At 31.9% G+C, this 18,209-nt stretch overlaps 2 protein-coding genes across 4 annotated transcripts; one reads left to right on the top strand and one right to left on the bottom strand.

Moving 5' to 3' along the window:
• On the top strand, positions 4,666–8,520 carry LOC109347678 (ornithine carbamoyltransferase, chloroplastic-like). Of its 3 annotated transcripts, none has more exons than XM_019587668.1 (6): positions 4,666–4,932; positions 5,695–6,029; positions 6,625–6,756; positions 6,844–7,119; positions 7,998–8,184; positions 8,253–8,520. In XM_019587668.1, exons 1-5 carry the CDS (start codon positions 4,728–4,730, stop codon positions 8,178–8,180), a joined length of 1,131 nt encoding a protein of 376 aa, XP_019443213.1. In that variant the 5' UTR covers positions 4,666–4,727; the 3' UTR covers positions 8,181–8,184; positions 8,253–8,520. The 3 variants fall into 3 exon arrangements, with proteins under 3 accessions (XP_019443213.1, XP_019443212.1, XP_019443211.1); XM_019587667.1 differs by having other exon boundaries at positions 7,998–8,198; positions 8,249–8,518; XM_019587666.1 differs by having other exon boundaries at positions 7,998–8,513.
• On the bottom strand, positions 11,419–16,330 carry LOC109347677 (auxilin-like protein 1). Its single transcript, XM_019587665.1, is given in 10 exon segments — positions 11,419–11,623; positions 12,361–12,537; positions 12,972–13,061; positions 13,127–13,192; positions 13,290–13,384; positions 13,514–13,794; positions 13,796–14,204; positions 14,206–14,789; positions 14,791–15,118; positions 15,121–16,330. Coding segments are annotated over 10 exon segments (3,237 nt in total). The 5' UTR covers positions 16,292–16,330; the 3' UTR covers positions 11,419–11,587.

Here is an 18,209-nt window from a genome sequence, read left to right as displayed (position 1 = left end):
GACACCTACCTAACCGCAACTAGGGTTTTTTCTCATACACCATTTTTGTCGAGTTACTATGCACACTTAATGTGCGAATATGAAATTCAAGCTCAGCCTAAAACCCTATGTAGAATCCTCACAAACAGCCTAGAACTACTTATGATGATAGGCAATAGTTTTACAAAGGTATAACAAATATACAACTTTTCAACAAAAGGTTCTCCCAATCATTTCTCTTTGAAAGCTATGAAAACTTATACAAGAAAAACTTCAAAGAATCAACCAGATAGCTTCTAAAACTTAAGCACTCAAAATCTTTGTTTTTCTCTCTTCTTTTGATTTGAAAATTCGAAAACTATATTCAACTAAAAAACTGATTGATCTATTTAAAATAACAGCTTTTGGTTATAACTGATTTTAATTGATGTTAATCGATTATCTAGTAAGTTAATCGATTAACGTATTTCTTGAAAATAGTTTTTCAGTTATGGCTTAATCGATTAAAAACTTCTTTAATCAATTAATAAGTAGAAATCCTGGGAGGTTAGCTTTTGTAACTTCATTTAATCGATTACGACTTTGCTTAATCGATTAACAAATTTTAACAATATTTAATCGATTATCCAATGATGTTGACCTTGAGTTCTTGGTATATTGTTTGTTGAGATGTCCAAGTCTTCAAGCTTCCATATAATATTTTATCTTTATCAAAACTTCGTAGGTCGATTATAATAGCATCCTTTGACTATTTGTCATTTCAATGTTAAAAACATTATTTAGTAAAAATGAAATACAAAAAATACAATATTATGTTAAAGTTTCAAAATAAGATATTAATTCAAAATAACAACAATTAATAATAAAATATGTAAAAGAAATAATATACATTCATTTAAACTTCCATTATTAGTTCTTTTAAAAGTTTAATGCCATGCATGATTAAGTTTAAGGTAAACGTTCAATTATTATTCATTTTTAATAAAATCATCATATTATATTGTTTGTATGTTTATTTTCACAATTTTTATCAAAAGTTTCACATAATTCATATATAAATAGTTGTGTGGTTCTTCAAATTTAAATGGTTAATGATATGAAGAATAAAATGTTAAGTTAATATCTCAAACTAATCTTCACGAACTTGTTAATGAAAATCAAAGGATAAATTTTTTGAGTTGTTATTAAATTATACAAAAACATTATTTTGGCACCCATAAATTTTGTCATGTGTTGGATGAATATCCAAATTCATATATTTACCACCCATAAATTTAGTCATGTGTTGCAAATATAATATTCACTAAGTCATAATTCACATTTAACAACAATTTTTTAACAGATCTTTCTAGCACAACATTGTTAATGGAAGATAATTAACATCGTTGTTTTAAACAAGTGTTGTTAAATTTGATAGTTAAATATAAATTTAACAATGCTTTCTTTAAGGAGTGTTGTTGTATATTTGCCTAAGATATTTAACTGCACTTTTTTATGCAAATGTTGATTTGAATCTATTTAACAACGCTTGCTTAAATAAATGTTGTTAAAGGTGATATATCAACAATGCTGGTTACAATAAGCGTTGTTAAAAGTCACATATTTTACAAGGCTTGCTTTAAATGAGCACTGTTAAAAGTTATACATTCAAAAAATGCATATTTTAGTTATCACTTAATATGTATTTATGAAATTATTTAATTTTATTTTGAAAGATATAACTCGAGTAAGTATTAAACAAAATAACGCAAATTGTTAACAGAAATTCATATGCTAATTTTTCATATATTACATAACTTGGTCATATATATATGAAAAATGCAATTGGTTATTACTTCAAAAAAATATTTTAAATCACCAACCAATATTATTAAAATAGAATATAAAGGTATGTGATTTGACACAACAAAAACTCATATTTGGTAAGTAAATTATGTTATTTGTCATTTCATTATCAATAATTGAATATAATATGACAACTAAATAATTTTAAAGAACTTCGATATTTGACAACATTTTTTGTAAGCAAACGCTGTTGATTTGAATCTATTTAACAACGCTTACTTAAATAAATTATTTTAATTGTGACATATCAACAACTCTCGTTACATTAAGCACTGTTAAAAGTCACACATTTAACCATGTTTACTTTAATAAGTGTTGTTAAAAGTCATATATTAAAAAAAACGCATGGTTTATTAAGCGCAAATCTTTGTAGATTTAAAAACAAAACCTTACACACAATAATATACTTATTATTTAATATTCTATTTCTATTACTCTTCTTCTCCTTTTAGTTTATCTCTTCAAGCAAATTATTAGCTTTTGGTTTCTATTTTCAAGTACAACGTGAATCATTATCTTATTTTACTTTATTTATTTTTCTTTGATTCTCTATTGTTGCTTGCAATTACATTTACGTTAACCGCTTATTATAATATAGGAAATATCAAGGTTAAAGCTACATGGAGTTGTTGGTGATTTACCAATTTCTTGCATTTGGCTATTACTTTTTTATCCATATTTTCTATGTAAATTTTAATTTGATTCTTATTATGTTGAATCTAAACTATGTTTTTTTGTCTTCTTATTTCTCAGTTAAGGGAAATAAGAAATTCATAGATTTGTCATTTACATATTCATCATATTTGTCTCTTTCATTAGTGATATAATCTTCTTGGATAATCAATTTGAACTAAAGGAAATCAGTTCATGCAATGGTTTATTAATTGAGTTTTCAGAATGAAGTTTATATTATCAAATCTATGGTAAATATGGTAGAATTGGGCATGATTGTTACGTGTTTGATATAATGTATGAGAGATTTTTGTCTTATTTAAAAGTAGACATTTAACAGTGTTTGTTTTAGTGAGTGTGATTAAATGTTTATTTTCTACGGTGCTTTAGCGCCGTTGAATTTAACCCAATATTCTACTCTGCTCACATGGATAACCCAATAAGCATTGTAAAATGACAATTTTAAGCGTTGTTCTTTTGCTATTCTGGCGTAGTGATTTATGTTATAAAAATGTATTATATATATAAAGTAATTGGATATCCGTTTCAGAACACTTTTTTTAATGTTTGTTTTTAGATGGATTAGATATTTATCTAAATAGATTTATACAATGATATTTCATCCAAATAAATTATTCATGAATATTCATTGAATATAATGAATAACTTTAATTTTCTTGGGTTTTGGTTTCCTACAGGTATTTTCGCACTAGAGGCAATCTCTGAGTTGGGAACATTCACATATATGTGATTTTTCCGATGGGTATTTTTTTTATCTACATATATTTTCTTGGATTTAGATGAATTATGTATTGCCCATAATTTTATTACCTCTAACTAAATTTTTAAAATGATTTAATTGTTGATATGTCACAAACATTTATGGGATTTGAGATTCAAACCTTAATATAATTTTTTCATGTTGAAATTAATTTTAGAGAGTAATATTTATGTAGTGATAGGGTAAAATTTTATACACAATTACTATATTATCTATCTTTCATTTGATTTTTTTGAAAACCAATAATGATTAAAAATGAATGACAAATGATATAATGACAATATATAAAACTCATACACTATTAATGTATACATTTTTTCTAATTTTGACTTGTATAATTGCATGTTTAAATTTGTAATGATTCTACACTATTAGTGTATACATTTTTTCTAGTTTTGACTGATTTAATTATATGTTTAAATTTGTAAGGTTCTAAAGTACATGACATCTTTGCTGAAGTACTTAGAGCATCTTTAGGAGCAAATAAAATCTTCATTCTTAATTAAGTTTTACATATTATTTTATAATTTGTTAAAACTAGTAATGTCAATTAGGGCCGCCTTGTCCACCCTCCATATACCCACACAATGCCAACCAAAATTAGGGCGGACATGAGCATGCCCGTTTTTAAATAGGGCATGAAATATCATGTCTTGTCCGCCCTAAACATGGGTAGGGCGGGCTTACGAGCCGCCCTAAATTAAAAGAAAAACTAAAAAATGATATAGCATATGGAACATTACAAGATATTATATATTGTCTCTTATTTTTTATTTCACTGCTGAAATATTACAATATTCATGTTATTATACTTGAGATTACATGGATGTACAATTTGTTTTGCATAAACCAGATATGTAGTTAATTGGTAAGATATTATATTTTAGAAAATTAATACATTGTACTCGAGTAGTATGAACATGAATTACTCTTGCCATACTTATCCATCAATTTCTTATTGTTGTATTCATTGATGCATGTGGATCGTCCTGTTCGCCAGTTTGAAATGTCTCGGGCAAAAGGGCAAGTTGGACAGACATTTTAGGGCAGATGAACACATTTTTCATGTTCTACCCACTCAAAACGTGAGATCAGACCCCATGGGCATGACCCAAATTGTCAATAATAGTTACAACTCTCCATGAAATAAGAACAACATATATTTTTTCTCATAATAATAAATATCATTCTTATCTTTATTTGGGGTAGTAAGATATCTACACTTTTCCATAATATTTACTCTCTATCCATTTTCATTTGGAAGAATAATAGACAATTGTTAAGAACAAAAATTAGAAAATAAAATTCAGAATATAAAAATGAAAGAATGGAGAATTCTTATTTGATTAACAACCACCACTATGGTTGCTGCTCTTATAAGTTATAACTGAGAAGAAAAAAGCCATTATAGTTTGCTCTGTCATCCCTATTCTCCGCAAAGAGAAAAAAAATGGCTGCAATTTCATCCTTCTCAGCTTCCTTTTCAGTTCGTTCGGATAAACCCTCATTCTCAACTTCACCCTCAAATTTCTCCTCATCCATTCACTTTCTCCCCAAATTCCTTCATTTCCCTCGCATTTCCGTTTCCCCACTTCCACTTAAAATTTCATGCAATGCCTCTTCCACTGTTTCCGCTCAATCCACTTCCCCCACTGGTAAAAAATCCCCCTTTTCATCTTTAATTGTTTTAATATTGTCCTGTGTTTAATCACTTCACGATTTGACTTTAAAAGTGAAATTACTTATCAAGTTTTGATTTTTTTAACTGCATTGAATTAAGGTTTTAGAAATGCTTCTTTTCCACTTCAAAAATTGTGTATTGTAAATTTCTTTTCTTTTTTCGTTCTATTCCAGTTATCCACATCCGTTGTCGATGTTTACTTGCATGACATCATTAACTTAGAGAAAAGATGTGTGAATACGTAGCAGTGGGTTTAAGAGTGCTGTTTCGGTAAAAAGCTTAATTAAAAGCTTATTGATTAAGTTTTATTTTTTAAATAAGCTAAGAAGAACTTAGATGAAGGTCATACCTTATTTTTATAAGCTTATTTTCACAAGCTATTTTCATAAGTCCAATTAAGCTCTTCCAAACACTTCAAGTATGAAAGTGCCAAATTACATAACTTGAGGTCTGTAATGAACTGTTAATCAGGCAGCTTATGGTTAGGGATTTTTTAAGACAACTTTGTCTGAAACCAATTCATGAGTTTGCATATTTTTCGAAGCTCCGATAAGATATATCTCATGTCTAATGTACTAAATACCAAGTAAGGAGCATTCCTGACTAAAAATCTAAATGCATGGTATAAATATCATGATATTTTATCCCATTTTATATATTAGTTAGCTCGTTTATGATATAATTCAGCAAATTCTTGTCATCTAACTTCGATTCTTATGTTTCCTGGATCCTGCAGCAAAAACTGAGCTGAAAGATTTTCTTCACATAAATGATTTTGATAAGGACACCATTTTGAGGCTCTTAGATCGAGCCATTGATGTCAAGGCATTAATTAAATCAGGGGACAGATCATTTCAACCATTTAAAGGGAAGACAATGGCAATGATCTTTGCCAAGCCATCCATGAGAACACGTGTTTCATTTGAGACTGGATTTACATTGTTAGGTGGCCATGCTATATATTTAGGACCTGATGATATCCAAATGGGAAAGCGAGAGGAGACTCGTGATGTTGCTCGTGTCTTGTGCCGCTATAATGACCTTCTTATGGCTCGCGTTTTTGCTCATCAGGTATGCTCTTGAGTTACTTATATTTCATATGGTTTTCAGTAAGCACGACTTGTATTTGTCGACTACTTTTTTCTTTTTCTAAATTTGTATATTACACTTTCAATTTAGATTTCATTATGTGTCTACTATTTTTTTTAGATACTTTTTATTAGATTGGGATTCAGTATTTTTCCGGTGTTCTCTCCCTATAAATGTCTATGCATACATAAATACTTAGAGGCATCTGTGAAGCTTGGTTGCTTGCACATGTCTGCTGGCAGAATTGCTGTTGCTTATGGAAACGAGTTTCTTTATAGGCATTGCTACCCTTCCTAAATTGGAAGACTGAACATGCAACCATGATACTTAAATGGTTCTCGCTGAAGAATGATTATATGGCATTACTATTTTCTGCCTCTACCATTGGTACTGAATAATGTTTGATTATATTTAATGCCACCTATAGATGAACAGTGGAATGGCTTGATATAGTGAGAAAAGGAATACAATGAAAGGCCATTGGGTTAATGGGTTGAGAGATGAATTGTTTTTCTGCTTTGGAGATGTGATTGATCCTTTTGTCAATAAACAAGTTGCTTCACCTATGTTATTGCAGGACATACTTGATCTTGCAAAGTACGCAACTGTTCCAGTTATCAATGGATTGACTGACTACAACCATCCCTGCCAGATAATGGCTGATGCCCTCACTATGATTGAGCACATTGGTCGGTTGGAAGGCACCAAGGTAATGTTGTTATGTTAAGGAGTTCTTCCTAATTCATGATCGCACTGCTTAAGTAAATCATTGTCTGAATTCCATGATACACTTCAGGTCGTCTATGTTGGAGATGGAAATAATATTGTCCACTCATGGCTGTTGCTGGCAGCTGTTGTTCCCTTTCACTTCGTTTGTGCTTGTCCAAAGGGCTTTGAACCCGATGAGAAAACAGTTGAGAAAGCAAGACAGGCTGGAATTAGCAAGATTGAGATAACTAATGATCCCAAAGAAGCTGTCATAGGAGCTGATGTTGTCTATTCAGATGTCTGGGCCAGCATGGGGCAAAAGGAAGAGGCTGCATACCGTCGCCAAGTATTTAAAGGATTTCAGGTACAAAATATATCTCGGTTAGAAAAGATAAGGTTTTGTAGGGTTTTAGTCTGTCAATGAAGATAACACATTTTGACAGAACCGTAGACTGACATTAGCTCAAATAGTGTGAGGTGGGGGTTGAAGTCAGGTCAAATTAAAGAATCCGTGTTTGTGACATAAGAATTGTTTTGTGTTTGAATTATGGTTGTTAACTTGGAATATATCAATTTTTGCACACACATGCTAGCAAAATATGAAGCAGCTTGTCATGAACAAGAGGATAATGATTGTATAATCAAAATATTTAATTAGAATTTGTGGAGGATTTCTTGTCTTCCTTTCTTTCTATGTCCGAGGGTGAGCCTTGATGCAAGGTAAGGTGGCTTGTCTTGTGCCTTGGAGGTTATGGTTTTAAATCCTGGAAATAGACTCTTCGCTCGTAAGGGTAAAGTTGCGTATATCTACCTTCCCCAAACCCACTAGGTGTGAGCCTCGTGCACTAGGCCTCCCTTTTAATTTTTTTGTATATCTCTTAGTAAAATTCTATTTCTTTGAAATAAATTTAATTAGAATTTGAAATACTATCTGGGAATAAACTGAAGTATTTAGGAATCAGCCCTTTCAACCTTTGCATACTTTTAAGGAGATGCACAAAAAGCCACTAATATTTTCCAGGTAACATCCTAGTATCCCAATGTAGCCTCATGTTATTAAAACTAGATCAACAAATTGGCCAAGTTTGTAGAAACCTGGAACTGATGTGGCTTACTTTCCCTCACTTCCTCCTTGCCTGCCGTTATTTTGATAATGTGCCTCTGGTGTATAAATGCTGTGGTGTGCTTGAATTGGTTAATTGGGAAGTAGTATTGGCATGAAATAACAATTGCATTTTGCAGGTGGACAAGAGTCTTATGGATATAGCAGGCTCAAAAGCGTTTTTCATGCATTGCTTACCAGCTGAAAGAGGGGTTGAGGTGACTGACGAAGTTATTGAAGCTCCAAATTCAATTGTGTTCCAACAAGCTGAGAATCGATTACATGCACAAAATGCCGTAATGCTCCATGTGCTTGGCAAGTAAGTGGTTAGCATGGTGGAAGAATTCCTTGTCAAAAATAATACTCTTGATTTAAATGTTTAAGCTTAATCTTAAAAGTTAGTATTTCCAGATGAGACTATATAGTAACTGCTGAAGAAATGTAGAGACGTATGTAAGCTCGATTTTTTTCTTTGTTTCTTAGTTTCCTTTTTGTTTTGGTTTTCTGCCATATTTTCAACTATCATGATCATGTGAGACATCTTTTGTCATTTTGATAATCATTTCCTTTGATTCTAGCTCAATTAGAGGGGTTGAGTTTGAGTCCTAAGAATGCAACTGAGTTAAATACTTAATAAGGAGAAATTGTTGCTCATGTGTTCCTGCCCTACTCAATTCAGATTAGTTGTATTTTTATGGTTCGATAGTTTATACCTCAGAAAATTCAGTGGTTTATGCCTATCAGATCCATTTATTTATTTTTAGGTTGGGGTGTGGTTAATGAGTATAATTTATAATAAAAGATTAGTGTGATTAAGGTCTGTTGCTGTGGGTGTTGTGTTGTATGGCAGTGTTAAATATGAGATTTTGTATGGTTCGGATGTGATAAGGCCAAATGAAATTGAAATTTATGCAGAATTTGACCTCAATTTTGTTTTTATTTTGAATTTTATATGTAGCCTTCTGTCCTTTTATAAGACCTCTTTGAATAGTTTTATATAGATAAAGGAAAATGGAAACATCACTAAATTTATCAATAATTATATATATTTTATAAAAGTTGTCACTCAGTTAAGGGTTTGAGATCAATTAGAATTGGAGAGACTGCAGAGGATGTATAACTAGATTGTGACTAGGGAGCCTTCAATTATCGGAGTTCTATTGTTATTGGGGTATGAGAAGAGTGAAAGGCCACAAGTGAGACATCATGTCTTGAACCAAAATTTTAAGACATAAGTTACATATGCCTTTTCTATTTATAAAGTTTTTCACTCTTGGTCTGCTTCCCTTTAAGTCTACCATGTTCTAGCCGAACCATCGGCTCTGATATCATTTGTTGGACTAGATTGAAATCGAAGAGCCTCCAACTATCGAAGAGTTTCATTGTTACTGAGATATGATATGAAAGTGAGACATTACGTCTTAAACCAAAACCTTAATGGTATTAGTTTCATGAGTTTTTTCTACTTATAAACTCTTCACTCTTTCTCGTATATCCAATGTGAGACTTCACAATTAAATAAACTAATCAATACTAAATGGAAAAAAACATTTATCTCTCTATCTTGAGAGTGTAATATACAATGTCAAAATCTATATATAGTCTGTGCATTATTTATCATTCATTTGAAATACTTTTTTCGAGGAGTCAATGATGATTGAAAATGAATGATGAATAATACAGTACTATTGTAAAAAATTATCAGTGTATATCTTTTTCTCTTAGGTTTAGGTGGTTATTTTTGTAGTAAGTCACTATATATATATATATGTATATATATATATGTATATATATATGTATATATATATATATGTATATGTATACATGATTTGGGCTGTTTACATCCCACAAAGAATTACATTCCACGTTTTTACAAAAACTTCAGAACGTCCTTCGAACTAAAAACCCTCATCCACACTGAACACTAAATCCTTTGTACATCGAACTCGTTTGTGTTGATTTCTTTTTGTTAAGAGTTATGGTTGGTTTTCTATTTTGTTTAAGTTATGGTTGGTTTTCTATTTTGTTTAAGTTATGGTTGCAACCATAATTTGTTTTGTTTTGCTAGAATCGGTTTTGGTTTATGCTTTGCATGTCGAAATGGTTTATCCTCATGTTTTCTGGTTTATTCCTTACGGAGCCACACAAATGTTTTCTTTACAATTGTACAACTCTGTCTGGCTTCATACATGTGTTCACAAATAAAAAATATAACACATCCGTATGGCTTCATGCCTTCATACATGTATTCACAAGTCAAAAAATAACACATCCTAGCCATTTGAATGAGAAAGAAATGCAAAAGAAAAGAAAACGTTAGCGTGCTTTCATACGGGAATGTGTTTACAAAGCCCTTCCTACGGTTCCATTAGAATACTTATATTGGATTTGTGAACACTCCAATCCTTTTCTTAATGAATCAGTATAACAAATATAAGGGTATTCAATGTTTTTTTAAATATAGGACTAACTTATCTTGGGTGTAAAAACCCATGCGTGTGGGTAGAGATAGACCAAATAGCATATCAGTGATTTATTGCCTAATCCATGGTACACTAGACTCTTTCTTCATAAATTCAGTTAAGGCTTTTTAAAAATCATATTTAGGTTCACATATTAGACTTTAGGCTATTTAAAATTCATATTAAACTTAATATAGCAATCTATTTAATTATATCATATTATAATTATATTGTACTATTTTAATATAAAAAGTTATTATATGTAAAATTTCAAAAAATATTATATATATAAGATATAATTAAATTGTTGGTGATAGATAAAGAAATTTAAAAGTAGAATTGTTAACCTATTTAAAGATCTTATAGTATGATTAGGTTTATACTTCAGACTTATAACTGAGGCCTAAGTTTTAGAATGTCTCATAATAGATAATTAATTTATAGACTATTATATATTATATAAGTTGTATGTTTAAGGCAAAATCTATCTTATTTCTATCCTACATATTCTTATGATTGGAGCATTTAACCCAAGTATATAAATTTTACATATTAGATAAAACTGAACCTTACTTATTTATTCTACTAAAAATCATTCTATACTTTTTTATATTCTCAAACAATGTTGCATTTATTTTTTTCAGAATTTGTACAAGGCCCTTATACTTATATTATATAGTTATATACTAAACCGGTTAGCAACGACAAAAGAGACAGGAAGTCAAAGGATGACAAAGCTTAACATGATGATTGTGAAGTGAAAAAAAAATGGATCATTAGGGCTTTAAATTTAGATATTTTGGATCATGAGAAAATTGATATATGATTCATGGAGATTGGATAAAATAACAAAATACTTAAGATATCGTATGTGATAAAAATGTAACACTCAAACTTAAGATTATATAGACCAATTCAGCGTGCTTGAAGTCATGGATGCAAAATTATATATATGTATTTATTTCTTTATACCTTATTTATATGTACTTATTATTATATATTCAAATGTAATACTGAATGTTTGAGTTATCTGTTAGTTTTGGGCAAGTTCCTCCATTAAAGGTTTATTTTAAATAGGAAAACACACAAGAAAAAAAAAGAACAAAACATTACAAAATGAGCTATATATAGAAGGGTCCATTTGCATGCCATCCTAATTTACTAAATTCTTTCATATGTTATAAATTACACTTATCATTTAACAAATACACTTGAAGCTTGAAAGAATTGTTACCACCATTCACATTATCATTGGATAGCACAACACTTTATCTTTCTTCCATGTTGAATCTGTTCCAAGCTTCCTGGAGATAATAAGACAAAAGACATTCGAAATTGAACACATTTCATACATTTAAACCATTACATAGCAAGAAAATGTATTAAAAACAAGTTGATTGATTGCTCCCTTGACATCCATACAGTCTTCTAACCTCAAAAATATTGGAAACAGAACAAAGATAGCACTTGCACTTATTGCTTGATATGAATTTATCATAATTCACTTCATTTACATTGTTTGGTTGAGAAGAGAGAGACAGAAATGTCAGAGAAATGGCCATTTTCCATTAAAAATCTCAAAATCATGATATCTAATAAAATTTCCATCTCTAGCTTCAGTGCCATTAGGTAGCATGAGTATTAAATGCAGATCAGGACTAGATTTTGCAATATGAATATAATTAATTAATTATCAACCATACATTTAGACTTGCACAAAATTTAAATATAAATGCATAGAAAAGGTTTTATATAGATATATACTATGATATGGATGAAATTGCTCTTTGTTTTTTCCCAGAAAAATGCCACTTCAATAAGAGTTGCATATATGACCTATTTAAGTTTTAATGAAAAAATCCCAAGTGAACAGAATGAGATTTAGCATGTATTGTTGTGATTGTAGGTTGAACCATTTTATTAGTACTACTACTCCTTAAGGAACATTAATAGAAAAAATAATGTGATCCATATTTAGAGAGAGTGGTAAAGATCATGAACTAAATCTCATGTCCCTTAATGAAGATGGACAAGACCTAACCTTTAGGAGATCAAAAACTTTCTCACAAATGTACTTTTGTTGAATGCTTGCACCCCACTGCTGCAGCTTGCCAGGATGCACGAAAAGCGTAGCTTTACGGTAAGCTTTCTTTACAGAAGAGGACATTACTATATCTGTTAAAGGAATCGGTTGCCATCCACTATCTGCCCCAAGGATCTGCAAAATGTAAGTGTTCAGCTGCCTGATATATTTAGGAGGTAAAATTGATCTATCAGGCACTGCCTATGGCAAAAACTGAAAGGTGTGCTACTAAGATAGATAACTAGTTTTTGGAGATAGTATTTAATGGCGGTTTTTTATCAATACGGAAAATGATATTGAATACTGATCAATGTATTCTTGTGAGTTTTCTAAACATTTCTGTCAAAGCAAGTAATTTAGTCGTTTAGTCCAATAGTTAATCTATAATCATAAGTCTAGAATTGAATGGTTACTCTGGGTCAATGAACCATGTAAAGAATTTCCAAAATAGTAGGTAAAAATACTCTTTCCTCACAAATTGTTCATTTGTCTCAAATAATAGAAGGGTTTAAAAAATGATATAATCACCAAGCTTAAATTTTAGAGGTAAATTTAAATTTTACACATACATATTGTAATGTTGAAAGCAATGCCCTCAAGTTTCCTGTCTTCCCACTTGACCACCTTTTGACATCCGCATCAAGAGCTCCTGCTATCCTCTGCACACAATAAGATTTTTTAAGTTTCTGAAACATGGGAAGTGCAAAATTTGATTGAAAATTACATTTCTCTCCTTTTGCTCCTTCTGCACAAGTCGATCACGCATATTCTTTTCTGCAAGAGCCTTTGCCTGTGTGATCCAAAAGAATTAATGAAGAAACCATTCAACATATTAACAAGTCTGCACAAAATTATATTAAAAAGGTCTGAGAAAAACTGGAGCCTACCACACGTCCTATTCTCTGATGTCTCTCAGACCTAGCTTTACACCTCTGAGTAGAATCGCCATCAGCTCCATCAAATACATCAGTAGAATCACAAACTTAAAGCAAAAGCAGTTTGTACGAAATCAATAAAAAATGAAACAAAAAATAATATGATAAAGAAACTATAACATAAGAAAAAGATAGTAAAGATGGGTCACTATGGGAGAAGTTTTAGAAAAATGTACCTCCATACCTGAAAGATTTTGAATGGAAGTTTTGCTTCATTCCATTATCTCTGGAAGCACCAAACAACTTCTCTGCAATAGACTTGTTAGATTTATTTCTTGATTCTGAAGCAGCCTTCTCAGACAGTGCCCTTTGTAGTGCACGTGCTCGTGCCTCTGCAGTTGCTCTCTCAACAACAGCTCGTTCAGTTTTAAGTTTTGCTTCCATAGCAGCCTTCTCCGTAGGATTCTTCTCATTTTCCTGGCCAGTGTTTTTTCCTAGCACTTCTCGCCCATCAGATTTTATTTGTTTCAGCAAATGCCCTGTGACGAACTTCACGAATTGCTCTTTCTACAACTAATTTCTCATTCTCTCTTTCTCTTTCCCTCTCTTTTGCTTCATCAATTTTCTTGAGGTATTCATTTTCCAGATCTACATTCTCTGGATTGCCATTGGATTCCTTCTCTTCCATCGCCAGGGCAGCTTGATGGTTCTCCTCTAGATTGTTGTGAATTGTTTCAATGCCCTCTTCTTTGCAGGGGCTTGATACCATTCTGGGCATAGTAGGTATCTGAGATGCTCCTATATTGTGTTCATTGTCAAACAATTTTTCCTCATTAGAGGAGTTAGATCCATTCTCATCTATCTCTTCAACTGAAGCAACTCTAGCCTCCTTTGCATCCTCACTGATTTCCAGAGTCAGTAGTTTTTTCTTCTGCTTTTATATCCCCATAGTCAGGACCAGTTTGAGTCACTCTAATTACTTCTACAGGCTCCTTGTTATCTTCCCTTCCGCCCTCATTTTCTTCCATGAGAAGAGTGGCTCCTTCAATTTCATTCTTACTCACTTCTGAATCTTGAACCCTCTCATTTCCATCTAATTCACTATCCTTCATAATTCTTAAATAAATATCTTCCTCGTCATGAATATGGTCCACAATCTCTTCAAGTATTGCATGCACATAGGTATTGCTAAACATATTCTTGGCGCCTTCCCTCTGACAAGAATGTTCTGCTTCTCCATTTACATCTAGAAAACCAGCTTCACATCCTCCCTTTCTATCATTTGAACACCCCAAATTCTCTATTTCTCTCTCCAAACTTTTCGAGTATAGGCCATGTGGACTGCATGCTCTCTTGTCCATTGGCTCTAAAAACTGTAGCAATTCACATTCTTCCGGCTCACTGGACACTTCAACTTTCTCTTCATTTCCTTTTTGCACTTGATCAATGTTCTTCTCAATCTCTCTGAACTCCTGAATAGCTCTCAAATTTTCTTTGCCATTCTTCAATCTTTTTCCCATCTTCTTCTGGATAATAGACAAGTAATTTTTCTTCTCCTTTTACTAACTCTTGCTCACATAGGTTGCTTTCACAGTCTTCTGGTTCATGGAAAAGTGTCACCTTGCTCTTAACTTCCCCTTCTCCATTTACCCTCAATCCCTTGTCTATTGATCCCTTATGAAGTGTCTTCTGAACCAGTTTTGTCTCATCTACAACTTCTTGAGATGTACGTCTTGTGTTAACGAGAAGTTCTTCACATGCACCTGCTTCATTAGCTGCAGGAACCTTCTCTTCATTATTTTCTTGTTTCCAGTCTTCCTTGACCACTTCTACTTTATTATACATTCTTCTAGTTTGTCAGAGGCATTATTACATGTGCTTTCAATACACGATTCTTTCATATTATTTTCTACCTCTTTAAGATCAAGAACTTTTGCATTATCATCTGCTTTTTGTTCAAACTCTTCCTTATGTTTTGCCAGAGTTGATTTCAATTTCTTCAGTGTTCCTTGCATGGCTTCAGCAACTAACATTTCTTTCGCCCCAAGATGTAATCTTACTTTCTCTATTCTCATTGTTGGCTTTCCTACCCCAGAAGAAACTTTTGGAAAAGCATCCGCTTCTCCAAATGCTTGCCTCGTAATCTCCTCAAGGTTCACTATTTTACATGAGATTTTATCCTCCTCTTTTTTCTCAGCTTTCAAGTCAATATTAGACTTCCGTTTCACACGATTAGGGAAACCTTCTTTCTTTCTTCTCATTGATTCTTTTGCAAGTTTCATTCTTACTTGAGCCTCTTCTATTGCTTTTCTTAAAGCAGCTACAAAAGCAGCTGCCTCTGAATTTGAGTCTACATTGTCATCTAAGTATGATGGTGAATCACCACCAATAGCACCTTCAGATGTGTCTCTTATGGATGTCTGACGTTTGGTTGCAGTTGATATCACATCATCATCATTTTGATTATCTAAGTTACCCGCCACAGTCTCAGATGGAGGAACTTTGACGTGATGTGTTCCATTGCTCCCATTGCTAATCTCAGATGCATCAAAAAACAGGTCAATAGAGTCAGATCTATTTTTAACTTTCACTTCAATGTTTGAAGACTGTTTCTTAGTATTATCAGGTGAAGGACCAATAAATGATTTAGTACAATGTCCACCTTCATTTATCCCCTCATTGCAATGAATACCAGAATAAGCATCATGTGCTACTGGTACAGACTTTTTAACTATGTTCACCTTCACATGATTGACTTCTTCAATTAAACAAGTATAAGCAGGGACAACATGGACTTGAGCTACATCACTTCCTTGGTTAACCATAAGATATGACATATTGATCCTGCTGGTATCATTGGAAGACCGCAATAGCGTCGGAATTTCCCCTGAATAAATAGTGTGATTACCCTGCAAGATTGTTTTCCTCCCTTGGCTTTGCTCCTGCAGAGTAGTATATGTCAAAAATGTCATCATAATCAATGTATACATTCTAAGCAACTCACTAACACTCATTTTGTCATTAATATTAAAAAAACTAGTGCGCCAAATAACAGTAGTTTTTTGAAAGAAAAAAACAGCGATACAGATATGATCCTTTGGAGAACCACACCACAAAAGGTAGCCACCATGGTTGCAGAACCCAATGTCACATAAACCCCACAACTAAATCTCATACTTCTAACGTGAGACTTGAGTTACATTGCAATTGTTTGAACAAGGACGAAGCAAGTGTTTTTTATTCTGCTACCTTGCCCCGATTTCTGACTGCACTATCTCATTAGAGTTACCAATGCATTTGGGCGCAACAACTGACGACTCTGCTGGAGATTATTTTCAAGAGAGTCACGACCATAAAAATTAAATGCATGTATTTTTATTTTTAGTTTATTTTATTTTAATTTTATTTTATTGTTATATTTTACAACACTTATCATATTAGCATATGTATATGCTCTATACTCGAACATTAGATTAGAATGGACATCCACCTTGTCGGTGAGGACTTTGGGATTCACTTACATTGGCATGATGAACCACCCAGGTTGTTACCAAATATCACGAGTCTTACCGATGTGGACTAGAGGCCCCACTTGTAGTCCCTAGGATACTTGAGTTTCCTCTCTTTGTGATAGGATACAATCTGGGCACCTTATAAGCGTACTCTATAAGATATTTAGTATAAAGGCCTTATATCCTCACCCTAGGGTTAGGGTCTTAGATAACCCACAAAACCTATTAAGTATCATATCTATGATACTGAATGCATACATGCACATATATATATATATACATGCATCCAAAAATATATTATTCGAATATTCATTCATTTGATCATTCATTCAAGAATAAAATTTCCATTAATTCGCTTATGCATTTATTCATTGCATTTAAAAATAAAAAATCTTCATTAATTGACTCATGCATTTACTCATTACATTCAAGAATAAAATCTTCATTGATTGACTTATGTATTCATTCATTGTATTCAAAAATAAAAAAATCTTCATTAATTGACTCATGCATTTATTCATTACGTTCAAGAATAACTTCATTGATTGACTTATGCATTCATTCATTGCATTCAAAAATAAAAATCTTCGTTAATTGACTTATGCATTCATTCATTGCATTCAAAAATATAAAAATCTCATTGATTGACTTATGCATTCATTCATGCATTCAAAAAGAGAAATTATTTCATTCATTCAATTATGCATTCATTCATACACTTTAAAAAATAAGCACATCATTCATACACTTTAAAAAATAAGCACATCATTCATACACACTCAGCTATTCATTTATTCATACATTCATAAAAAAATCATTCAAACATTCTACTTCAAAAAAACATAAAATTATATACATCGTCGCAAACCTTCTTATATAAAAAAACATTTCATACATGCATTCAGAATCATATTGATCGAGGCCGTACCCAATACAAATAATATAACAATTAAAACTGCACTACTAGGAAGTGACCCCTAGGTCGTTTCCCAATGATTATCTTTCAAGCAAAGCTTCAAACACCTTATACTCACACATACAAGGGGATTTTTTTTGTTGGATAGTATCAACATAAATCAAATTCAGAAACAATAGTTAAACAATGTAATAAAATGGCTAAATCCCTTTGGTTCGTTTGTTCACAACTCAATCATCGGTTTCAAAAGATTATTTTCATATTCCAATCATTAACTTCTGAATTTTTTGAGAATCAATTAACTAAGCGATAATCAATTCAAAGTTCCAGAACCTAAACCTCTAACTAGGCGAAATCAGTATATGCATGAAACGATTAACAAATTCACACGAACTAAGCGTTCATGCACTAGAGAGAGTAAATCAACTAAGCAAAGATAAACTCATAAATCAGTTTCTAACATAGAAGAAATCAACAATAAAGAAACCGAAAATACTTTAGTAA

This window comes from Lupinus angustifolius, chromosome LG05 (assembly GCF_001865875.1).
Source record: "Lupinus angustifolius cultivar Tanjil chromosome LG05, LupAngTanjil_v1.0, whole genome shotgun sequence".
In the NCBI taxonomy this organism is placed as follows: Eukaryota; Viridiplantae; Streptophyta; class Magnoliopsida; order Fabales; family Fabaceae; genus Lupinus; species Lupinus angustifolius.
The sequence above is the reverse complement of the archived record's forward strand: the minus strand, read 5'-3'. Positions and strand labels throughout refer to the sequence as shown.